The 26111-nt window shown below is 45.2% G+C and overlaps 1 protein-coding gene and 1 pseudogene across 1 annotated transcript in view; one reads left to right on the top strand and one right to left on the bottom strand.

The window, feature by feature from the left end:
• The window catches only part of LOC142245105 (germinal-center associated nuclear protein-like), a 131433-nt pseudogene extending 123505 nt beyond the window's left edge, over positions 1–7928 (top strand).
• Positions 7322–26111, bottom strand: part of LOC142245104 (lanosterol synthase-like) — a 100496-nt gene continuing 81706 nt past the window's right edge. Inside the window, exon 5 of the mRNA XM_075317434.1 lies at positions 7322–7367. Within this exon, the coding sequence (XP_075173549.1) occupies positions 7358–7367 (10 nt within the window). The 3' untranslated portion in view covers positions 7322–7357. The remainder of the gene's footprint in view (positions 7368–26111) is intronic.

The following is a 26111-nucleotide window of genomic DNA, read 5'->3' as shown; positions in this document are numbered from 1 at the left end:
AGGTCATAATAAAGTACCTGGAGTATAAAGATAAAGAGGAGTTATTACGAGTATTCAGAGGAAGGAGAGCCCCATTATTTATACAAGGACATAAAGTGCTAATTTTCGGGGATTATTCAGTAGAAGTCACCCGCAAAAGGAAGGCTTTCAGCAAAATCTGCACCGAATTATACCGCAAACATATAAAATTTCAATTATCATACCCAGCTATGCTGAGAGTAACAAAACAAGATGGATCCCTTTTTGTGACAAAAGATGTGAGGGAGGCAGAGAGATGGGTGGAGGGCTTGATGGATGGAGTGTGCGCAGGGAGAACACCTGAACGACAGAATGGGAATCACGGAGGGAGGGAGGAGGAGAACCGGGCAAGGAGGCAGACCGACCGGATGGAGGGGGGGGAGGAACGGAGAGAGGGACATATGGAGAGCCCCAAGGCTCAAAGACTTTCGGCATACAAGTCTGGACATCAGAGGAAGGGGGATTCATGAATAAGAAGATGAGAAGATTGGTTCAATCACCACCTTGAAGGACGGGGGAGATGGCGGAGTACTTGTATCTACTGCGGCCCAGTATTGGGGATGGGAAGTCTTGCTAACTCCCTCCCACTGTGAACCCACTTTCACATGTTGTTGGGTTTTGTTTTTTTTTGTTTCTTCTCTCTTTTTCCTCTTTCCCTCCTTTCTCTTCCTCTTTCCTATTCTCTCACTCTTTTGCGCTCTCTTCTTCTCGCCTTTCCATTCTCTTATCTTACTCCTAACTCTCTCAATTCACACGGATGAGGGGAGGCATCTATGATCCGGGACGATCTGATCTTGATCCTTCTTTACCTTTTCGCCTGCTATTTTCTCATCCTTGTGGCTGACCTCTACACCTCTAATGTAGATCGATCGTCATAATTGATATATGTACAGATATCGAAGGAGGAGGTACCAAATGTAGATTAGAGTGATAAGTAAGAAGGTATTATATTGAAATACTTGTTAAAAGTTGAACGGGGAACGTGATACGAACATGCAGTTGGTTGGGAAAGATCTGCGGAGACGGGAGCATTACAGAAAAAATGGAAGTGATATGGAAACTGAATGAAGTTGGGGGGAATGTTAAAGGGTTTATAGTTGTTAATTGGTTTAGGGAAAAAGGGAGGGTCCAGACAAGACATCGTTACAAACGTACAAAGGACATGGACAAGGCACAAAGATACACACACGAGAGATCACATGACGACGTAAAATACATGAGAGCATGGGACCATGGTTAAAATTGTCACTTGGAACGTAAAAGGTCTGAAATCACCACATAAACGCATGATGATACTAAGACACCTAAAGAGACTGAAGGTAGACATCGCACTACTGCAGGAGACACACCTACAGGATGAAGACTTCTTTCGTATGCAGAAACTATGGGTGGGGGCGGTGGTTGGATCGGGATCCCAGGGAAGGAAAGCAGGGGTGATGATCTTATTAAACAAACAGTTTAATCATACAATAATGTCCCAGGATAGAGATGAGGACGGAAGATATGTACACATCAGAATAACTAGTCCACAGGGAGAGTTTAGTATACATAACATATATGCCCCTAATAATGAGCAGAATTCATTTTTCGACTTGATCACGAGCAAATTAGGAAGAGATGCAGAATTAAATAAGATAGTAGGAGGCGACTTTAATGCAGTAGTCTCACAGGAAGAGGATAGGAAGTATAGCACAGTTTCAGATAGGAAAAAGGGAAAGGTTAAGGGCTTGATGGCTAAACTACTGGAAGACACAAACTTACAAGATAGCTGGAGAATACAACATCCACACGACCGTGAATTTACACACTACTCGCATCCACATGAAGCGTGGTCAAGAATCGATTATTTACTGGTAGACCAAAATATTTGGCATAGGGTAAAAGGAGTGGATATTGAGAATATGGTAATATCAGACCATAGCCCAGTGGCAATAGACATAAACGACACAATTCAGAGGGGGACAGAGTATCTGTGGAGATTCCCGTCATTTCTACTCAGAGACAAGGCTTTTATCAAAATACTAAGGGAATGGTGGGAGGAGTACAATGGAACTAATAGCGAGCACAAGGAAGAAGTAATGTTATTTTGGGAGACGGCAAAAGCAGTGTTAAGGGGGAGATTGATGGGACATGTAGCCAAGCTCAGGAAACACACACATAAACAATACCAAGAAACGAGCAATACCCTCAGAGAGAAGTATACAAGCTATCTAGAAAACAAATCACAAAAAGCAAAAGAAGAATGGAAAAAAGCAAAACAAGAATTTGAAAGCTGGGCGGGGAAGAGAGAAGAGTTAGTTCGGTCACAACAGGAAGTAGAATTACACAGATTTGGTAATAAGGCGGGGAAGCTTCTAGCCAACCTAGCAAAGGGAAGACGACCAATGACATTGATAGCTAATATGACTAGACAGGATGGGAGCAAATCTACAGACCCACAGGAGATCAACCAGATCCTGGGGGAATATTATGCTAAACTATACGACACAGGAGAGGGGACGGAAGGAGGAGAGAAGGACTGGCTGAAAAAAGTAAAACTTCCACGAATAACTACAGAGGACTTAAATAGACTGAATGCGGATATTACAGTGGAGGAAGTAAAGAGGGCAATAGGAGAACTAAATATACATAAGGCACCGGGACCGGACGGGTTTAATGGGGAGTTTTATAAGGCGTTGAAAGAACAAGTAGCGCCGATCCTGACACAAATATATAATAAAACTCTGGGAGGTACCGGCATCTCCAATCATCTTAACACCGCTTATATTAAACTTTTACCCAAAGGAGATAAAAATTTGGACAGCCCAGTAAATTATAGACCAATCTCATTAATTAACCAAGATCTTAAACTTATGGCCAAGCTGATGGCCAATAGATTGGCAGAGATACTACCAAAACTAATCTCTCCAGCCCAGGCGGGGTTTGTAAAGGGGAGGGCAGCGGTAACAAATGTAAGAAAGGCCATGTTAGTGATGGATGCCACTGGACATGGGAATATTCAAAAAGGAGAGCTTCCGGCCATGATTACATTAGACGCGGAAAAGGCGTTTGATAATGTCCGGTGGTCATGGTTGGAAGCAGTGATGGACAACATAGGCTTCGAAGGAGCATTTAAAACATTTATAGGGGTATTATATGCGAACCCTCAGGCTAGGGTGGCGACACCCGGGTTTTTGTCACGTTCTTTCCCACTGAAAAAGGGGACTCGGCAGGGATGCCCATTGTCACCACTCCTGTTTAATTTAGCTATCGAGCCTTTATCGAGACTACTTAACGGAGGAGAATGTTTTGAGGGCATTAATATTGGAAAGGAAAAATTACATTCGGCCTTATTTGCAGATGATATCATATTATTTATGAATAACCCTCAGAATGAACTCACAAAAACACTACACCAGATAGAAGAGTTCGGGAGTATGGCGGGATTTAAGCTAAATAAGACAAAATGTGAACTATTGTTTCTAAACAAACAGTGTATGCCGATGTTGAAGGTTTATGGGATAGGGGACAATGTATGTGGTATACCGGTGGCAAGAACCCATATCAAATATTTGGGAATTCAGATGGGACGCCAGACTACATCGATTTATGAGTTAAACTATAAACCTTTGATAAGGAAAATAGAACGGGAACTAAAGATGTGGGAGGGGCTGCCTCTGTCCCTACTAGGCAGAATTCATCTTCTGAAAATGATGAGTTTCCCAAAGTTATTATATCCGATGCAGACCATCCCTCTGCTATTAAAGCACACTGACGTCAATAGACTGAATAAAGCTTTCTCTGCCTTTTTGTGGAGAGGAAAAAGACCAAGAATTAAGGCAGAGAAACTAATGCTTCCACTGGAGAAGGGAGGAATCAAATTGCCAAACATTAGAGGGTACAATCTTGCATGCCTGATGAGACATATAATAGACTGGCTGAGGAAGACTAATAGATATTCTGACATAAAGTTGGAGAGTGAGTTCTGCAAGCCCTGGGATCTAGGAGCATTGCTACATACGTCACTAGTCAACATTCCACGGAAAATTAAACACTCCCTAGTGTGCAGAGATACGGTGATGGCATGGAAAGCAGTGAGAAAAAAATTTAATCTGTCCTGGCGAATTTCCAAGTATTTAGATATCTGGAACTCCCCGGAGTTCCCTATGGGCAGGGATAACAAACTATTTTCAGAATGGAGGAATAAAGGGATAAGGGGGGTGAAAGATCTGCTGCACGAATCAGAACATAGATGGATGACATACCAGGAAATGGTAGTAAAATATGGGCTATCCCCATTTCAGATCATACAATATAAACAGATAGAAAGGGGAATAATGGGACTGCTGAGAGATGTTAGAAAGGAACAGATGATGAATGACATGGACCGACTGATCATGAAAGATAGTCATGAAATTAATATATCCTCATTATACAAGGATTTGAGGGAAACGTTGGTTCCACTAAGTTCTGACCAAGTCTTGGGAACATGGGCAAGGCAACTGAAGGACACAGGGGCAGGAGAAAAGATACTGCAGGGATGGGTGAAAATGAGGAGGGAGGTGATCAATGAAGGCTGGAGGGATACACAATTTAGGCTGATGCATAGATCGATATATGGCTTTAACATCCCAAGCAAGCAAGGGATAAATAAATTAGACCATTGCCCCAAATGTAAATTGCCAAAAACAGACCTGTTTCATGGGATCTGGCAGTGCCCAGAGAGCCAGAAACTTTGGAAAAGGATACAGAAACTCATAAACGACATCTGGGGAGTGGAGTTGGAAATGGACCCAATGTTATGGATTTTTCATTATGTGGGAGAGGGGAGTGGGAAAGAGGAGAGGGAGCAGGGGGCCATAGTACCAAAACTGTTTCACAGTATGGCAATGGTGGTCAAGAAGGCTATACTGGGTAAATGGTTGGAGGGGAACGCCCCGTCGGAAGATGAGGTAATAAACCGGATCAAATCATTGCTCAGAATAGAGCAGCTGGAAGCAGAAAGAAACAAAGATGAACGGGCAGGCCAATTTTTTAAAAAGTGGAGCAAGTTTATAGTAAAACAATGTGGGGAGATAGAAATACAAAACATAGTAAACCCCTTTAAATACACGGAATGGTATCTACTGGAGGATATACAAGGGACATTGGGGAAGTTGAGATTGGTGGCGGGACAGGACAATTGTCTTAGAAGTATATGCTAATCATCTAGGGAAAGAATGTGGAGAAGTCAAGTAAATCTCTCGTGATTCAAAGAGTGTGTATGGGTGCGAAGTTAGATGTATTAAGTTGCCAAGGGGGAAGTCCTGAGAACTAAGGAGAACAGGGTAGAGTTAAGACAAAAATCATTTACGTGAATGTATATTGGAAAGCTATATTATTATTTGTAATGTATTGGGTTTAATGTTATGATAATGAAAACTGAAATAAAATTTATGTTTACAAAAAAAGGAAGCCTTCCTTACAGACGTCTCAGACTCCACACAAAGTCTTTGTATGCAGTGAAAACGATACGGAGATGGTCTTTAGAAATCCCGAGCTTTCTGATCTGAAGTCTCTTCCGTCACTGCTAGACCGCTCAATCTTAGCTGAGAAAGAGGAGGATAGAAGGTGATTTATTACACTTAGATTATACACCACCTCTGAATTTTTATACACACACAAAAAAATCCCTTTTGGAAAAACATGTCACAGGTATAATATAATGTGCTCGAAGGGTTAGACTTAACGTGTAAAACGTGAAGGGTTAGAGTTAACGTGTAAAAACTTGTAAATTGTTAGACAAATGTACTCTTCATTATTTATTGCCAAAGTGAACGAAAGAAAAAAAAATGTAATTCTCGCAATCACCATGTAGTTTTATTTGTACTTTGCCTGCATTTCTGTGACCACACAAGGTTGCTTTGAGCATTCTTCGGAGCTCTCCTTTATTGTACATCATTCTGATTTTAGTGTTCTTTCTGAAAAAGAACTTTCCCTCCATGGCCACGTTTCGTTTCTGCTTTCTCATTTATTCCTACACTTCTTCCAAAAGCCTTAACTTTTTTCGTTTTTCCACTTGTCAAAATGGCTATTCCACTAAGAGTCCTTACAGTTATCTGGTCATAAAGACCGCACTTCAAAGCTGAACAAATATCACATCCATCAGCCAATATGAAGGCTGAAGATTACGAAGTGACAGAGTCAATAAATATTTAAAATTATTATTTTTTTAATACGTATTAAAAAATATAAAATACAGCAAAAACTTCTATTGATCACATTGTTATATAGGGACACGGACAATGATAACAATACATCCACGTGACGTAACCCTCAATTGGAGTAATTATAAGACTAACCAAACAAAGTTGAGAGCCAGCTCACCCTTGGAAGTGTAGTGGAGAAGAATCACCAAGTCTGCATGGATCACACGATTAATTATAAAACTAGACCATATACAAAAATAGGGAACATCAATATTATCTCTAAGAAGAAATTTAGGATGACCTAAACTCTAATCAAAATACTGACATTTGTTGGCACATTAGTGGCTGTATCCTCAACACCAAGTAAGACCTTCGGAGAAATCTGTCAGCTTCGCTCAGATAACTCAGCATGGTGCTTTTTTTGTGCCATGGCCACTTCATTCTAGCGACACAACAGTCAGCAGCTTTCTTTTACTATACTATCTAAATAGTTGTAGAATAAGGCTAAGGCCACACAACCGTATACCATCCGATGAGAGTGCATCGGATGGAATAGCTAGCTCCCGCTGTGCTGCAAGTGTAAGCAGAATGTCATGCCACTGTGATCTGATTCTTTGATCGGATCACAGCTGCGAAGGAAAGAGGGAGATTAGTTTCTCCATCTCCTCCATTACCAGCTGATGCATATATCGCACTGCACTCCGGTGTCATCTGTGTGCAGTGCAATGTTTCACTCACACCCATAGACTTATATGGGTGCGAGTGAATATGGATCAGATGCTGTGACTGTTTCCTCGGTCCGATTAGGGCTGAGAAAATAACCGCAGATGGGAATGGCCCCATAGAGTAACATGGGTCTGGGTGGAATGCAATTTTTTTTTTTTTTTTTTATTGCATTCCACTCAGTCCGTTTTAATCGCCATGTGTCCTTACCCTAATTATCATTTTAATTATTTATGTAAATTTATAATTACAGATTCAGTGAAAAACTGCAGCAGCTCCTTGTGGAAGAACCTTTAGACGCATCTCTTTCCCTGCCTTTATACCTACCCATCCCTTCTCTGTCGGATTCTTTAGAAAATTCAGTTATCGTTCCAGCCTTGCAGAAGTCATCCACACGAGGCACTAAGTATTCTCTAACCAAGCCAGAACATATTGTGCGCTCCTCCTCGCTACAGCCATCTGTGAAAGACAGAATAAATCAGTTATTTGTGAATTTGAGAAGGAATCAACAAGAGGACAGAGCTTTTAACTTACACCTTTGTACCCTGCTCGATATGGGCAAAATTGAAGAAGAGAGCAGTTCCCCAATGAAATAAGACCCCATTTACAGCCATTGGTGCTGGACTATGCAGATTACTATCTAGAAGCCTGAGAAAATGATTCACATCTGTTGTAATAAGCTGCTGTAATCTATTTGGAGTAGCATTACTTTATTAGAGGTTTATAAGACGTTCATTTCCTTCTTTGAGTATAATACAAGATCCGATAAAAATAAATATTTTTTTTCTTCTATTAAAACATAACCGTGAATATTTTTCTATTTGCAGAACTGTTAGATTTGGGAATTGAATATGAATGCCATATTATTTATCTAGCAGTGTGTACATATAAAAGGCAATACAAAATGTATAATTTTCAGCATTTCGTGAATTTATGCACTTAATGTGGTATCTTTATTTTTTTTAAATTGTGAAATACAATAAATTTTAAGTCTGTACAATTTTTGAGATTACAGTATCTGAAACCTAGATCCATTGTTTCAACTTTTTTTTTTTCTCTATGGAACTGACATTTTGTGTATGAGGCTTTAGAGCATTTATAATAGCACATCACATAGGCCTGTGTTTTGGTTGTTAATCCCTTCATGACCTTTGACGGATACATCCGTCATGGTGCCCTGGTACTTAAAGACCCATGACTGATATATCCGTCATGGCGAAATCGCGACATTGGAGCCCCAGTGACTGCGATCGGTTCACACAAACCGCAGATTCGGGAAGGAGGGGACCTCTGCCTGACCTCAGGAGGGGTGGTGCCTCCTTCCTGGAACTACAGAGGCTGTGATTAGCTGACTAATGCTGCTCAGCCAATCACAGCCACTGTAATGTTTCAACCATTGAAAATGGCTAAAACATTGAAATCCAGCCATGATCAGTGCAGCTATAGCTCTGATCATTGGCTGGAGTTGGGTGACCTCAGCTGGATCACCCTCCCCCAGCTCCAGCAGCTCTGATTGGAAAGACCGGCCTTGTGACCGATCTCTTCAATCACGGTGGACCTAGGGCCGGTGACCGCCCCCCTCAGCTTCACTTGTCGGTCCTGGAGCACGCCAGTACAGTTTATACAGTACAATGGCAGGGCGACAAGCTCCGCTCCTATGCTGTCATGAAACCAGAGCATGGGACCCGGAAGTTGCCGTGCTGCCATTGTACTGTATCAAACCGGGGAAAAGCCTCCCGATCTGTCGCCGCCTTCCTCCATCTGCCACCACTCTCCACGACCTGCTGCCCTCACCCCCGTGATCGGCTCCCCGCACCCCCACCTCTCACCTTCGTGATCAGCTGCCCGCCCCCTCCCCCTCACCTCCGTGATCTGCTGCCCGCCCCCCTCACCTCCGTGATCTGCTGCCCGCCCCCCTCACTTCCGTGATCTGCTGCCCGCCCCCTCACCTCCGTGATCTGCTGCCCGCACCCCCACCTCTCACCCCCGTGATCTGCTGCCTGCCCCCTCCACCTCACCTCCGTGATCTGCTGCCCGCTCCCCCCCACCTCTCATCCCCGTGATCTGTTGTCCCCTCTCCCCCCACCTCTCACCCCCGTGATCTGTGCTCCCTCACCTCTCAACCCCGTGATCTCCCCCCACCTCTCACCCCCGTGATCTGCTGCCTCCTCTTCCACCCTCCCCGATCTGCTGCCTCCTTCATCTCCTGTGATCCTGCTGCCTAGATCCATCCTGTAAGGTAACTATCTCCAATCTCACCTCCCCTTCCCCCCTGTTCCCCCCCTTCCCCACCCATCCTCCGCTGCTCCTGCGCCCTCTCCCAGCTGCCGCCGTCTTACAGCCACCGATGCCCCCCCAATCTGCCTCAATCTCTCCTGTGATTGTGCCGCTGCTGTTCGGATCCATCCTGTAAGTATTGTTCATAGCTCTTTTCTAACTATCTCCAATCACATCTCCCACTCCCTCTCCACCCAACCCCCCCCCCCCCAATCCCCGCTTGCCGCCAAGTGATGATCAGCTTAGTGATTGGCTGATCAGGTACGTAATTGTTGCTCGAGTTTTTGCTTTTTTTTTGTGCACCCCAAATAAAAAAAAAAGCCAAAACTTGAACAATTAGGTACCTGATCAGCAAGCGTCCTGCAGCCGTACTCTACTTTGGACAGGACTTCTTTTTTCCATCCCACCTAGTACCCCCCCCCTTTTTCAGCACATCCGTGCGTGCGCCCTGATTTTTTTTTTTTATGCCATGGGGGTCTAGTTTCCAAAATGGGGTCACATGCGGTGGAGCTCCACTGTTTCGGCACCTTAGGGGGGTCTCCAAACACAACATGGAATACGCTAATTATTCCAGACAATTTTTGCGTTTGAAAAGTCAAATGACGCTCCTTGACTTCTGAGCCCTGCTGTGTGCCCAAACATTTGATTTCCACCACATATGAAGTATCTGTGTACTCAGGAGAAATTGCACAAAACATTTTATAGTGCAATTTTTCCTGATACCCTTGTGAAAAAAAAGCTACCTGGTTGAAGTAACAATTTCGTGGTAAATTTGTTTTTTTTTTTTATTTTCACGGCTCAACTTTATTAACTTTTGTGAAGACCCCAGAGGTTCAAAGTGCTCAATAAATATCTAGATAAATTCCATGAGGGGTCGTTTCCAAAATGGGGTCACATGTGGGGGAGCTCCACTGTTTCGGCACCTCAGGGCTCTCCAAACGCAACATGGTGCGGCTAACTATTCCAGCTAATTTTCTGTTCAAAAAGTCAAATGGCGCATCTTACCTTCAGAGCCCTGCTGTGCACCACATATGAGGTATCTGCGTGCTCAGAGGAAATTGCCCAACAAATTTTGAGGGTTCAGTTAATCATGCTACCCTTGTGAAAATGCAATATTTGAGGCTAAATTAACATTTTTGTTGCAAAAAACTAAAATGTTAATTTTTTTCTTTCCACATTGCTTTAGTTACTGTGAAGCACCTGAAGGATTAATAACCTTCTTAAAAGTGGTTTTGAGTAGGCTGAGGTGTGCCGTTTTTGGAATGGTGTCACTTTTGGGTGTTGTGTCATGTAGACCTTTCAAAAGCGCTTCAAATGTGATGTGGTGCCTAAAAAAAGTGGCTTTGTAAATTTTGTTGTATAAATGAGAAATTGCTCATAAACTTTGAACCCCTATAACTTCCTTTAAAAATTTTTTTTCTCTGACGCCTCATTGGGGGACACAGGACCATGGGTGTTATGCTGCCTATCCATAGGAGGACACTAAGTAGATGCAAAAGCATAGCTTCTCCTCTGCAGTATACACCCCCTGGCCGGGCCAGGCAAGCCCAGTTTTAGCTTAGTGTCTGTAGGAGGCACTTCCTTTCAAGGTTTGTTATTTTTTGAGGGCGACTGTTTCCTTTTGGGACCGATCTCCCACTACCATCAACGGGCGGGAACGTGAAGTGTTGCCTACACGTACCCCCTCCCGCAACGCTGAATCCTGGTATGGACGACGGGTTCCACAGACACCGATTTTCCAAAGCCCAGGGTAGAGGCCTGTGCCCTATAGCCCAATTCCTCAGCCCCTCTCTGCAGGCTCTGAATTGAAGATGGCACCAATTCCTCAGCCCCTCTCTGCAGGCTCTGAGTTGAATATGACACCGACACAGCAAGCTGACTCTGCTATTTTTACTGCCTGGAAAGCCGTGTTTTAAGGTGAGATCCCCCTGACTGGTTTCCCAGACAAAGGGAGAAAAGACGCTGCAGGGAAGGCTCCCAGGACATTTACAGTATTTATTATGTGCAAGGAGCAAGGATCCTGCACACACAGTGTTAACTTTCTCTAGCTTGCTGTTTGCATAAAGTCTTGCAGATCATTTCCGGGTGGCAGGGGGAGGGCCCAGGGCTCAGGGACTCACGCTGTTTATTATCTGCTCTGTTTATTTGCTCTAGCAGAAAAGCCGGCTGATAACCACCGGTGACAAGCTGTGTGCTGACTGTAGGGAGAGGGAGGAAAACTCAGAAGCTCCTTTCCCGCCGTTTTTTTTTACTACCCACAGCAGGGGGGGGCACGCTGACTCATCTTCCCACTCTTTTAGCGCTAAGCCCCGCGGCCACGATAAGCCCCCCCCCCCAGAAAAGCGTGCGAAGATCTTCATAGAGCTTAATCCTTCCTGAGGACAGGGCCATCGGCTGATTCTAGTGAGGTGCTTGCTTCAATTGTAGCTCTGCTGAGCATTGCTCCCCCTCCTGGCATACTCCTATTAGGAACATGCAGAAATCTAAGGGCACTAAGAGTACTAAGGCCCACATAGTCTATTATTCAGCTTGCACTGCCTGCCACGCTGAGGTACCACGTAAACACACCTCTTCTCTCTGTGAGTCCTGTGCCCCTATAGCCCCCCAAGACCCCCCTGCCACCACCGCCGCAACCGGCAGCCCAGAGCCTAGGGCCCCCAGCCCACCGGAATGGGCACAGTTTCTGTCCCAATCCATGGAAAAACTGTCACAGAACCTGGTTCTGGCTATGCAATGTCGTCCTCCACACCCTTCTGGGTCCTTGGACGGAACGCAGCCTGAGGATACCCCTATGGAGGATCCTTCTGAGGTAGCACACGGCCGGGTGTCTCCAGCGGGCTCTCCCTCGGGAGCACACAGGGTAGGCTCTCCCACACGCTCCACGGCTTCTGAAGAGCTGGAGGAGGGAGAATGCTGTTTGTACCAGGAGGATTCCTTGGTTTCATCACCCCCAGATGATCAAACTGCAATAGACTCCCTTATAGCAGCAATCAACCAAACTCTGCATGTGGAGAATCCCCCATCCACTACCACCGATCATGCGGTCTCCTTTAAGAGGGCAAGGAAACCCCAAAAGGTTTTCGCTGATCACCGAGTTTCAGGATATCCTCACAAAGCAAAGGGAGAAGCCTGACAGGCGCTTCGGTAACCGAAAACTCATGGAGTCCCGGTACCCTTTTGCCTCACCTGCCCCTAAGGGCTGGGCCGATCTGCCCTCTGTCGACCACCCGGTCTCCCGCCTTACCACAAAGACGCACCTGTCTTTATCCGATGGTTCTTCCACCAAGGACCCGACAGACAGGTGGAGCACCTCACCCGCTCTAGTTTTGAGGTTGCGGGTTCCTATCTCACACCCTCCTTTGCCTCTGTGTGGGTCGCAAAGGCGATCTCTGTCTGGGCAGACTCCCTTAACACTTCGCTTGAGGAATCCCAGTTCACTCATACCTTCACAGAGGTAACAACTCAAATTGCCGCTACGGCGGAGTACCTCATGCAGGCCTCCATGGACGCTGCTACCTGCGCAGCGTTTGCCGCCTCAAATACCATAGCCATCCGTAGAGCTCTCTGGCTCCGACAATGGCGAGCGGACTCGTCTGAACGTCTGGACAAGCTCATTTCTGACACCAAGGGAGGAAAGAGTACCTCCCTCCCCCAGCTGAAGTCCAGGACGTCCTTCACCAGACGTCCACAGTCCTCGTTCCGCTCCTTTCGGAACTCATTTGGTTGGTCGACATCCCGTGCTGTCCCCGCCACCAGCCGCGGACTACGCAGGGACCGACCTCAGTTCTCCCCGAAACCCACTTCGTCATGGCAGCCTAGACCGAAACAGTCCAGGACTAGGGAGACTCGGCCACGACGTTTTCCCCCCTCATGACTTCTTCGGTGCCCCGGAAGACACACTCGTTGTAGGAGGTCGACTGCGGCTCTTTCAACACATCTGGGCTGCCGCCTCAGACGACAAATGGGTGCGAGACCTTGTGTCTTCCGGTTACCACATAGAATTTCGGACCCGACCCCCGAGTTGGTTCTTTCTCTCAAACCCCCCAAAGACTCAAACGACGCAAAGCTATTTTCTCAGCAATCCACTCGCTCCAAACAGCAGGAGTGATAATACCTGTCCTAGACGACGAGAAGTTCGGGGGTTTTTATTCCAACCTCTTTGTGGACCTCAAACACCTAAACAAACATGTGCACGTACGGAGATTCAGAATGGAGTCCCTAAGGTCCATTATTGCATCCATGGTCGAAGGGGAATTCCTCGCCTCCATAGACATTAAGGACGCGTACCTGCACATACCCATCGCCCCAGATCACCAAAAGTTCCTCCGCTTCGCAATTCAGGACTCCCACTTTCAATTCGTAGCTCTACCCTTCGGCCTTGCCACCGCACCAAGAGTCTTCACCAAAGTCATGGCGGCCGCCATGAGCGTCCTTCACGCCAGGGGAGTAGTCGTTCTCCCTTACTTGGACGACCTCCTCATCAAGGCCCCCTCCTTCCGCGACTGCTCAACCAGCGTACAGATCACTGTGGACACCCTATCCCGCTTAGGGTGGCTAGTGAATCTGGACAAATCATCCCCGATCCCATAACGATCCATCACCTTCCTGGGCATGTCCCTGGACACCCGTCGGGGCTTGATCCTTCTCCCTCAGGACAAGGCGTTCGCTCTTCAACGAGCGGTACGCTGCCTTCGACGTCCTCCGTCTCGCTCCATTCGATTCAGCATGAAAGTGCTCGGCAGGATGGTGGCAGCTATGGAAGCAGTACCCTTTGCTCTACTGCACCTCCGCCCATTGCAGCTAGCCCTTCTAGCGGCCTGGGACAAGAGCCCCTTCTCCCTGGACAGACATCTTCACCTGACGCCTTCAGTCAGGTACGCACTCCGCTGGTGGCTTCGGTCCTCATCCCTATCGAAGGGGAGATCTTTTCTTCCAGTTAACTGGCTGGTCCTGACCACGGACGCCAGCCTCCTAGGCTGGGGAGTAGTGTACCGGCACCACACTGCTCAAGGACGTTGGACGCCCCAGGAGTCTTTCCTTCCCATCAACATCCTGGAACTCCGCGCGATCTTCCTCGCGCTCAGAGCATTCTGCCCTCTGCTAGCGGGTCGTCAGATTCGAGTCCAAGCGGACAATGCGACAGCTGTAGCCTATATCAATCGGCAGGGGGGCACCTGCAGCAAAGCGGCTTATCTCGAGGCCCACAAGATCCTCAGCTGGGCCGAATCGACGGGATCAGTGATATCAGCGGTACACATACCGGGGGTAGAGAACTGGGCAGCAGACTTTCTGAGTCGCCAAGGCCTGGCTGCCGGAGAATGGTCTCTCCACCCAGATGTGTTTCTACACATCTGCACTCGCTGGGGGCACACCAGACGTGGACCTAATGGCCTCAAGGTTGAATGCAAAGGTACCCGCATTCATAGCCAGGTCATGCGACCCGCAGTCCATCGGCGCGGATGCTCTAGTCTGCTCCTGGCACCACTTCCGCCTGCCTTACATATTTCCACCTCTACCCCTGCTGCCGCGGGTAATCAGGAAGATCAAGGCAAAGGGAGTCCCAGTGATACTGATAGCACCGGACTGGCCCAGGCGCGCCTGGTACGCTGAATTAGTACAAATGCTCACAGACGCACCGTGGCGCCTTCCAGACATCCCAGACTTGCTGACTCAAGGGCCCATTTCCCATCACAACTCCAGAGCCCTGAAGCTGACGGTATGTCCATTGAGACCTGGGTATTAACAAGAGCGGGATTCTCCCCCGCGGTTATTTCCACCATGATCAGCACCCAAAAGCCTGCTTCATCCCGCATTTACCACCGTACGTGGAAAATCTTCCTTTCATAGTGCAGGGAAACTAACGTCCAGCCAAAGCCTCTGGCCATCCCCAGAATTCTTGACTTTCTACAGTCTGGCTTGTAAGCGGGGTTGGCTCTCAGTTCCCTTAAAGGGCAGGTCTCAGCGCTCTCAATCTTCTACCAATGCCGCCTGGCTCAAAAACCGCAAGTCAAGACCTTCCTCCAGGGCGTTTCCCATATAGTTCCCCCGTACAAACGGCCGCTGGAACCATGGGACCTCAACCTCGTTCTGGACGGTCTCCAGAGGTCTCCCTTTGAACCCCTCAAGGAATCCTCCCTTGCTCTTCTGTCCTGGAAGGTAACATTCTTAGTGGCAATTACGTCCATCAGACGGTTTTCGGAGCTGGCAGCACTCTTGCCGCGAGCCCTTTCTGATCTTTCACCAGGACAAGGTGGTTCTGCGCCCCCTTCCGGATTTCCTTCCAAAGGTTCTTACCCCGTTTCATTTGAACGAGGACATTGTTCTGCCTTCATTTTGTCCACACCCAGTTCATAGGGTGGAAAGGTCTCTGCATTCGTTAGACCTTGTCAGAGCTCTCAGATATTACTTATCCAGGACAGCCCCCTTTAGGAAAACAGACTCTTTGTTCGTCATTTTTGAGGGGCCAAAGAAGGGACAGGCAGCTTCAAAGGCGACGCTGGCTCGCTGGATTCGCTCTGCGATCCAGGAAGTCTACCGCTTGCAACTCAAGCCCATTCCTAGTGGGCTGCGGGCTCATTCCACGCGAGCAGTTGGAGCTTCGTGGGCCATTCGGCATCAGGCTTCAGTGGACCAGGTGTGTAAGGCTGCGACCTGGTCTTGCCTACATACGTTTTCAAAGCATTACAGAGTCCATACCCAGGTTTCAACTGAGGCAAATCTGGGTAGGAAAATTCTGCAAACGGCAGTAGAGCACCTCTCTCAGTAGGCGCTCCAGGCTGTCTGGGACTGGTTCCTAGTCCTTGGGTTGTGTTGTCTTCTTTTATGTTTCCCACCCATGGACTGCTTTAGGACGTCCCATGGTCCTGTGTCCCCCAATGAGGCATCAGAGAAAAACGGATTTTTGTGTACTCACCGTAAAATCGTTTTGTCAGCCATCATTGGGGGACACAGCATCCACCCTGTTGCCCTGTTGGGCCTTGGTTCTCTCAGTACCTTATTTGGTTATGACTCTTTTTTTTCTCATGTTCCTCTGTTGAGGTAAGTTTTTACTGTTTTTTCTCCTACTGCTTGTGTACTAAAACTGAGCTTGCCTGGCCCGGCCAGGGGGTGTAGACTGCAGAGGAGGAGCTATGCTTTTGCATCTACTTAGTGTCCTCCTATGGATAGGCAGCATAACACCCATGGTCCTGTGTCCCCCAATGATGGCTAAGAGAAAACGATTTTACGGTGAGTACACAAAAATCCGTTTTTTCCCCAAAATTGTGCTGATGTAAAGTAGACATGTGGAAAATGTTATTTATTAATTATTTTGTGTCATATGTCTCGTTGGTTTTAGAGCATAACAATTCAAAGTTTGAAAATTGAAACATTTTCGCGAAATTTCCATTTTTTTCACAAACGCAAAAAATATCGGCCTAAATTTACCACTAACAAGAAGCCCAATATGTCACGAAAAAACAATCTCAGAATTACCGGGATTCGTTGAAGCGTTCCAGAGTTATAACCTCATAAAGTGACACAAAAAGTGACAAAATTGCAAAAAGTGGCCTGGTCTTTTAGGGTCAAAATAGGCTGAAGGGGTTAAACTCTGTGAAGGAAAGGAAATAAAGTAACAGGGCAGCGTATAACAATAGAGATGTCTTAGAGAGTCTTACAGACAATTCTGCCAGGAATACCTTGTCTCAATGTGTATTGACTGTAGGTATATTCATAAGGATCACTCTATTCATAGTAGGTGACAGATACGACTTTTGTCCAGATGAGAGTATGCTTAGATAGCTCCCCTATAGGAGTCAGTGAGTCTGAGCCTGTCTGGTGTTGTCTGATGGTCCAAGTGACTACTCTAAATGTAAATGCAGTTAGCCGCTCAGGCAAGATGACACCCCATAATCGTAAGGAAGATTGTATTTTTTTTTTCTATCATAAAAATTAAAACCAATTAGAGAAAAAATATTCCCTATAAGCTTTTGTCGTATGGTCACAAATAGGGATGAAATTATGGGAATAAAATACTTTATTATAGAATTGCATATTAACCCCTTAATGACCGCGGACAGTAATATTACGTCCTAGCGGTGATTGTGTAAGCCCATGCGGGCTGCTGCAAGCAGCGATCAGCGCACATCTCAGCTGATTTATACAGCTGAAGTGTGCCTGCTAAGCACGAGTGGAATCGCTATCCGCCTGTGCCTTTTAACCCCTTAAATGGCGCTGTCAAGATGTGACAGCGCCATATTAACGGCAATAGCGGTAGAGCCATATTCACAGGCCGATACCGGAAGTCACGTGACGCGATCACGTGGATCCGGTGGTTGTCATGGTAGCACAGAGTCATGTGATTACTCCTGTGCTCACAGGACTCAGGTCCTGTAAGAAACAACCTGCTTGTTACAAGAGATGATCCATTTCTCCTGGCCTGAGCGGTGCTGCTCTGATCGGGAGAATAGAATGAGCGAGCAGACTGCTGATCGTTATAGTCCCCTAGGGGACCTGGAGGAATTAAAAAAAAAAAAAAAAAAAAAGTAAAACTTTAAAAACAAATAAAAAATACCCTAAAACTTCAAATCATCCCCCTTTCGCCCGATTGAAAATGAAAGGGTTAAAAAAAATGCACGCACATTTGGCATCGCCGTGTGTAGAAATTCACGATCTATAAAAATATAAAATCAATTAATCTGATCGGTAAGCAGCATAGCAGCAAAAACAATCCAAACGCCAAAATTATGTTTTTTTGGTCGCCACAAATTTTGCGCTAAATGCAAAAACAAGCGATCAAAGCGTAGCATCTAAGCAAAAATTGTACCGTTAAAAACGATAGCTCGAGACGCAAAAAATAAGCCGCCACTGAACCATACGTATGCCACTTATTTCGGACAAACTTCTGATTTATTTTTTTTTAAAACCCCTTAGATATAAGTAAACCTATTCATGTTTGGTGTCTACGAACTCGCACCAACCTCTTGCATCACACCCACGCATCAGTTTTATCATATAAGGAACCAAAAAATTGAGAAGGAAAATCAGGGCACTGCTCAACATAAGAAATATTTTGCAAAGGCAAATATTCACACTCTGCGTTATGATTGCGCTTTTATCTGCAGCAATCAGAGTGATATGGCAGAAAAGTTACTGCAACAGCATCATGGTGCTCATTCAGAGATCCACAACAGTCCAAGAAATAAGTATAAAAGAAGTGAAGGCACTCACCGATCTTTGCTGTGCAGTGAAAGCTTTTAATCACAGGTGGAAGTTACATGCTGTGGCACCTCCACCCGTGATTAAAAGCTTTCACTGCACAGCAAAGATCGGTGAGTGCCTTCACTTCTTTTATACTTCTCATATAGGGAACACAGTGAATAAAATATTTCAAAAACAATAGTGCAGTTGCAATTTTTCTGCATTTCGAATTTTTTCGCCATTTTCCAGTACACTATATGGTAAAACTCATGGTTTCATTGAAAAGTACAGCTCATTCCACCAAAAATGAGCTCTCACATGACGAAATTGACTGAAAAATAAAAAAATTACGTCTCTCGGAAGAAGAATGGCAAAAAAAAAACAAAACGGAAAGCGCAAAAACAGCCGGTTGTGAAGGGGTTAAAGAGGTTTTGTGTCTTTACCAGGTAAATCAACTTTGATCTGATACAACTCAGATCAACATCGGCCATGTCTTCGTGATTATGCGCAATAAAGTCAGCCACATGTGACCAACCTCATCGCTTATACTCAGCAAGACTTATCTGTGAGAAACACAGGTAAAACCTATGTAAAAAACAAATGTCTGGCTGAGTCCTTATACAAAATGAGCAGCCTGCCCAAATAACCCCCTTCCCCATCTCTGTATGTACGCTCTTGGTTTTTGTACTACTTGCTTACAAAAACAATTTCTGTGGAAACTTGTTTGACCAAAAAGAAAAGCAAATATTAGATACCTGAGCACCTGGTATATTTCACACATTTTAGGTTCAGACGTTTTCTTGCCAGAGATATTCCCTCCCCGTTCTGACAAGTTCAAAGTTCTTCTAATGTCAAATAAAAGCAGCTCATAGTTGCAGATATACACTGGAGATCAAACTTAGAGAACAATGTATGATCACTTACTTTTTTCAGAACTAATGTAATCTACATTGATCAACATTTGAAGGTTTTTTTGTACGGGGTGCACCATGCAACTAGAACAGGGTTTTACAAAAGTTCCAAAGCTTACCAGCATAAAACCTTTATTTTGCCCAAAACGTGATGATCATAATTAGAGAACAGCAATGACTGTAGCACATTAAAAGATTATAAGTACATTTTCTGAAGGTAACAACAGTCAACAATCAGTAGGACGTGTACAGGCCTTTGCTTTGAATGACTTCAGCACATCTGCGGCCACAGGACATCACTAGTCTCTCACACTGCTCTGGTGTGATTTTGGTCCACTCTCTTCTTCCAGTTTTTTCCACAGTTCATAGAATCATAGAATGGTAGAGTTGGAAGGGACCTCAAGGGCATTCGGGTCCAACCCCCTGCGAGTGCAGGTTTTCCTAAATCATCCCAGCTATTTATCCAGATTCCAGTTGAAGATTTCCATTGAGGAAAAGCTCACCACCTCCTGTGGTAGCTTGTTCCACTCCCTGACTGCTCTCACTGTCAGAAAGTTTTTCCTAATGTCTAATCTGAATCTCCTTCCTTTAAGTTTCATCCCATTGCTTCTTGTACTTCCTTGTGCTAATGAGAATAGGGTAGTTCCCTCTGCACTGTGACTACCTTTCAGATATTTGTAGGCCGCTATTAAGTCTCCTCTCAGCCCTCTCTTGTTCAAACTAAACATTCCTAGTTCTTTTAGCCGTTCTTCATATAACATGGTTTGCAAACTTTCTACCATCTTGGTTGCTCTTCTCTGGACTTGCTCCAATATATCGGTCTTTTTTGAATTGGGACGCCCAGAACTGTACACAGTATTCCAGGTGGGGACTGACCAGAGCAGAGCATAGGGGAATAATTACCTCTCTTGATATAGATTGAATGCTTGTCTTGATACATCCCAGAATTTTGTTGGCCTTTTTAGCTGCAACTCTGCATTGTTGGCTCATGTTGAATTTGGGATATACTATTATGCCCAAGTACTTTTCAGTCTGCAAACTGCCATGTATTCATCCCTAGGTATAACCCCCATATTTCACTTGATGTATGTTTCCTTTTTTATTTTTAAGCTGGTGATGTAATTTTTTGGTCATCCACCCGGTTTCTTTAGGACATTCCCATTTTTCTTCCTTTTTGGTATTGTTAGTTCTTGTGCATTAAGGATTTCCTTATGGAGGTTTCCCATCCTTTGTCTGCAGTTTTGTGCCTAAGAATTGGGTGCCATGGAATTCTACCAATCTTTACCTTTAGGCCCTTGAAGTCCACTCTGCTAAAGTCAAGCCTTGAAGTCTGTGTCTCCTCAGGTGTTCCTCCTTTCGCAACCCCAAATTCAAAGAAAGCATGATCGCTGAGTCCCAGTGTCCCTGCTACCCTTAGTTTCTTAACCATATCCTCGTTGTTTGTTAGGACTAGGTCCAAGATAGCTGTTCCCCTTGTATTTTCTTCTACCAGCTGGGAGATTAAGTTGTCTGCAAGGCAGGATAAAAATCGGATACAGCCTTTACGCTCTTTACAGTTCCTTGACTGTTGTCGGTTTCTTGACCATAACTTTCACCAAGGATTTTCCAGAGGTTTTCTATTGGGTTTAGATCAGAACTCTGGGCTGGCCATTTCATTGTTTCAATGTTTTCTGTCTCAAGGAACTGCTTTACCCATTTGCTGTGTGACAAGGAGGCATTGTTCTGTATGAAAATTACTGGCTGATTGAGTGCTGAACGCAAGTAAGGAGCCACGTGTTGTTGAAGTAGGTTCTGATATACATAACTCTGTCATATAGCTGTATGAGAGGTCCAACTCCTGCTGCAGAAAGCATTCCCCAAACCATGACACTTCCTCCACCACCATTCACTTCTTAACACACTTTAGGTCAGTCTTTCCCCAGTTTGTCAACGAACATAATGTTTCCCATCAGACCCAAATAAATTAAACTTGCTTTCATCACTAAAATTTAACTTTGGAGCACTTTTCCTCTGTCCACACAACATACTCCTCACCAAAGCAGAGTCCAGCCTTTTGATTCTTTCTGCTAATGAGAGGTTTGGTCACTTCAGAGTGGGCTTTCAGTTGAAATGGTCTTAACTGTATGATGAGACAGATCCTTACCCTGTTCAGTACTGAACTGGCGAGCAATTGCAGCTGCAGTGTAGAAACGATTACCCATGGAGTTTTTCCGTATTATCCTGTCCTCTCTTGTATTTGTTTTTCAAGGGTGACCAGCCTTCTTGGGGGACTTGAAAGAGTTTGTGATGTTGTAAAGATGCAATCTTCTCGAAATCACAGACTTGGGACGACCAACTTCTGCTATGGCTGATAGGGTCACCACTTTGGACTTCATCTGGACAACCTGCTGCCGGAGGGTTTCAGTCCCTTTGGAACGGCACACCATATTTGCAAAGTTAGTAAACTGGAAAGTTAGGCTGCCAGTTACATAGGGTTTGTCAAATAATTAAGGAAATTAGCACCAGGTACCAGATTAACACCAATAACTTGCAGGTATCTGAAAGTGTTCTCTAATTTTGATCCATTGTCTTTTTCATTTATCTCATTTACATTTTTATTATGTGATATGGAATAAATTCAATTTATGAAATAAGTTTAAAATATTGCTAGTTTACTCATGTTAGGATATAATCACATGGGACGACACAATGACCTTAACATTTAGGAAATTGTGTGTTCTCTAATTTTGATCTCCAGTGTGGTGAGAAAGTGAATAAAACTGACCCCACAGAATGATGCATAGGCATTGTATAAAAATTGTCACAATACTTACACAAATGCAAAGTATTATACACATATGGTCCAAAGATGTCCTCATGAAAAGTCACAATACTTGTTACAGAATTTCAAATAACAAGATGGCGGAACGGGACGAGCAGACGACAGCGGCTGATGAGTATTTTATTATGAGTATAGAAAAGATATTAGTGATACCACGCCAGGGGTGAAATAAAAAAATAACATCGGAGTGGAAAAGAGAACCTCTCATAACTCCATATGCCATTAACCTGCAGATATAGGGTCAATCTGTAGGTCGTTAGTGTAAACAGGTACGCAGATGCAACGGTGCAGAGAAGGTAGACACAGTGGTAACTTGAACCAAAGACTATTCAATTGTGAGCGAACCTGAACTGTAAAGTTCGGGGTTCGTACCAGACACCGAGTATCCGGGGCTCCAACATGGACTTTTCATGGAAGTCTGAGTTTGGGTGCTGTTTGGATGCTGAATAAAGCTTGTTGAAAGGCTGCAGCGCAACCAATCAACAAGCTTTTCAGCATGGATCAGTGTTAAATAGTGATTTTGATTTTTTTTTATGAATAATTTTATTCATATGAAAGCCTCACAGTAACGTAAGGCTACTTTCACATTGAGTTTTTACCTACGTTCAGTGGTCCTGTCGGAGCTTCTGTCTGAACACCCCCAAAACGTGTTTCGGATCCATGCACCAATGGGGCCATTGACTTTAATGGAGCAGATGGAGTCAGCATGTGCTCTGACTTGCAAAATTTTCAGGCGTATACGCTTTCTGCAGGCAGATACCCAGATATAGTCTACTACGTCTGGGTGTCCAAAGTGTATACGCCCGAAAATACTGCAAGACAGAGCACACGCTGACTCCGTCTGCTCCATTACAGTCAATGGCCCCGTCGGTGCATGCGTCCGAAACACGTTTTGCAGAGAGGGGTGTTCAGACAGAAGCTCTGACGAGACCAGTGAACGTAGGTGAAAATGAAATGTGAAAGGGGCCTAAGTTACAATGGGTTTTAAGAAACAGTCTACAAACTCAGTGTACAAAGGAAGTATTTTGGGAATCTAGGCTGGGACACCTGTCTTCAAATGACTCAAACTGACATGTTAGTGACTCAAATGTTAGCTTCGAGATTAAAATAGCTTAAGGGATCAAAGGAAGAATTGAAGGTTAGGCTAAAAACTACATTTTTATGGCAACCCTTAATATGCATTGGTTTCCAATAATATGTCCAGTTACACAAGCTAAGCATAACATTTTTAGACTACAGTGATAACTATGTATGGGTACAAGCAAGATGTAACTTTCATGTTAGTCAACAGAAAATGTAGTATATAAGGCAGCTAAAAGTAGGTGGGAGTAGAATTTCCGAGGATTCTCCTAGAAGAACATCTCAGAGGAACAGCCTAAAGGATCCTCCTAGAAAAGTGGAGAAACTCACAACTTCCATGAGAGCAACTGCTTTGTAAGATTGCAAAAATACTTTGACTTTTTATTTGTTTTTCACTAACAAATATTATTTTCCTGTGCAAAGAACTATTTCATTATTTATATATTTATAAACCCATTTATTTTATTCTCAAGTTTTTTCCTTCCTGTACCTCACTGCAGACCCTTTTTTCATAAATAAGAAAGGTTATTTTTAACAGTAAGATACCTGTAAACTGCTATGAACAAAATATAAAAAAATACATTGAGTCCCCCCTATTTTTGATAACCAGTCGAGGTAAAGCAGACAGCTGCTGGATGGTATTATCAGGCTGGGAAGGCCCATGATTATTTGGCCCTTCCCAGACTGAAAATAGCAGCCTGCTGCTGCCCCAGAAGTGTCACATCCATTAGATGTGCCAATTCTGGCACTTTGCCTGGCTCTTCCCAATTACTCTGGGGAACTGGCAATTGCTATGCCGGCAGGTATAGAGTTACAAAAACACACACACACACATGAAAAAATTAGTTTATTTAAATAAAGTTTCCTCCACACACCCTCGTTCACCAATTTATTAATTTAAAAAAATCCTAGACGTTCCGACATAATCCAATGGTGAATTAATACTACCCCACACTACCTCATTCACCAATTTATTATTAAATATGAAGAAATCCTCGAAATTCTGAGGTAATCCAATGGAGTAATGTCCCACAAATGCCAATAAATCCTATGGAGCCTCATTCTGAGAACAGTTTGAGAACGAGGCTCCATAGGTCACTCGTGGTCAACGGCAGATACGGAATTTCTCACGAGAGTAAGAAATTCCATGCCTGCCACTGACTGGGAGGGACTTTATGGAGCCTCATTCTCAGAGCAAGGCACCATAGGATTCAGACAGATTGATGTATTAGTGATTTTTCTGTGCACACCAGTCTTCCTAAGCCTGTGCAAAGAGGCCAGGCAACAAGCACAGAAGGACTTGAATATTATCAATCATTTACCAGTCTAATCTCATCAAATGTAAATGCAAAATAAATGTTTGAGTGTGATGGTGTAATATGTGAGCATTTAGGGCCCCGCTTTGTCTAAAACGGACTCTGCATGCAGTCACATGTCAACTAGATGTGTATGGCCTCACTTAATTCAAATGCATTGAGCAAGACCTGACACATCTAGTCGGAATGTCGCCGGAAGGGTTCTGTTACGGGGGGACCGGCAGATTAGGACCAGGGGGTATATATCTCAATCGCCAGTCGGGGCCCACCATGCTCCAGATGGCAATGGAGCTGCTGGCACCCTGTGGGTTAGGCGGAGACTATAGAGCTGATGACTCAGAGATAACCCAGGAGACCTGGGAACCGGTCACGTGTGTAGGGACACGTCAAACCGGATGACAACCCAGTTAGCGTTTCGGTGGAGCTGGCGCTACTCCGACCACGTGTGTAGGGAACACGTCAGGCCGGATGGTAACCAGTTAGTGTTGACCGAGAAGACCACTGACAGCGCCCTGTTGGCCACGTGTGTAAGACACGTCAGGCCGAGCGGTCCTTCGATTAGCGTTTCTGGTCACCACTCGACTGGCCACGTGTGTGAAGGACACGTCAGACCAAGTAGTCACACCAGTAGCATTTGACTGGGAAGCCGAGGAGAGAAATAGGGTTCACACTCCCAATCCAGGAACACCCTGTTAACTCCACAGGGGTTCTGGAATACGCTGTCCGTGCGCGTAGAGGGCACAACCGGACAGGTGACGCAGCAGGTATGCTTTCCGTGTGCGTAGAGAACACAACCGGACAGGTAACGCAACAGGTATGCTGTCCGTGTGCGTAGGAGGCACAAACGGACAGGTGACACAGCAGCCGCAGTCCAGTTAACGCCACTGGACTGTTATAGCACAACTGGAACGGCAGCAAGGAAGCACGGCGCCTGACCCTGATGTGCCGAGCCACTAATCTTGGCGTGACAGGCACCGTTTGCCTAGCCCTACCTACCGCTTCCAACAAAGCTTATGCCACCATGAACTCTAAATGAAGACTGTGCACCTCCATGTTGTTTCCAGCCCCTTTTATAACCTGGGTCCACCCCAAACCTAGGGTGGAACCACCAAGGTCCAATAGCAGAGTGCCATGTCAGCAGCGACGTCACCAGCGGCCTATCCGACACCGCCACGTCATTGATAACCTCATGGCAGCCACGCCCCAAACACTTCACCAGTTATCGTCTGACGACCAATGGTGAGGTGCCAGATCATAGGGGCGGGCCTCTGCGAGCCAGTCCGGAATGGCCACGTCATCAGGACACCAGACACCCTCTGCCCTATCAGGGCCTGCCACCTCACGGACATGCTCAGTGAGGTCCTTACCGGACCTAGCCTCTGATGCACTAAGTGCCTGAGCATGTTCAGTAGCCTGAACAACAGACTCAGAAATCAGACTATCTGCCTGAGCATGCTCATTAGGAACATCCCAGAACTTAGACACAGCACGAAGTCCGAGTACCTGTGCAACAGGCTGTTAGGATTAATTGTGGGAGCATGCTCAGTAGCCTGAACTGAGGACTTAGTCTCAGAAATGACACAATCAGGCTGAGCATGCTCAGTAGGCAAAACACCAGAGT

This window comes from Anomaloglossus baeobatrachus, chromosome 7, assembly GCF_048569485.1.
Source record: "Anomaloglossus baeobatrachus isolate aAnoBae1 chromosome 7, aAnoBae1.hap1, whole genome shotgun sequence".
Taxonomy (NCBI): Eukaryota; Metazoa; Chordata; class Amphibia; order Anura; family Aromobatidae; genus Anomaloglossus; species Anomaloglossus baeobatrachus.
This window is presented reverse-complemented; position numbering and strand designations above follow the sequence as displayed.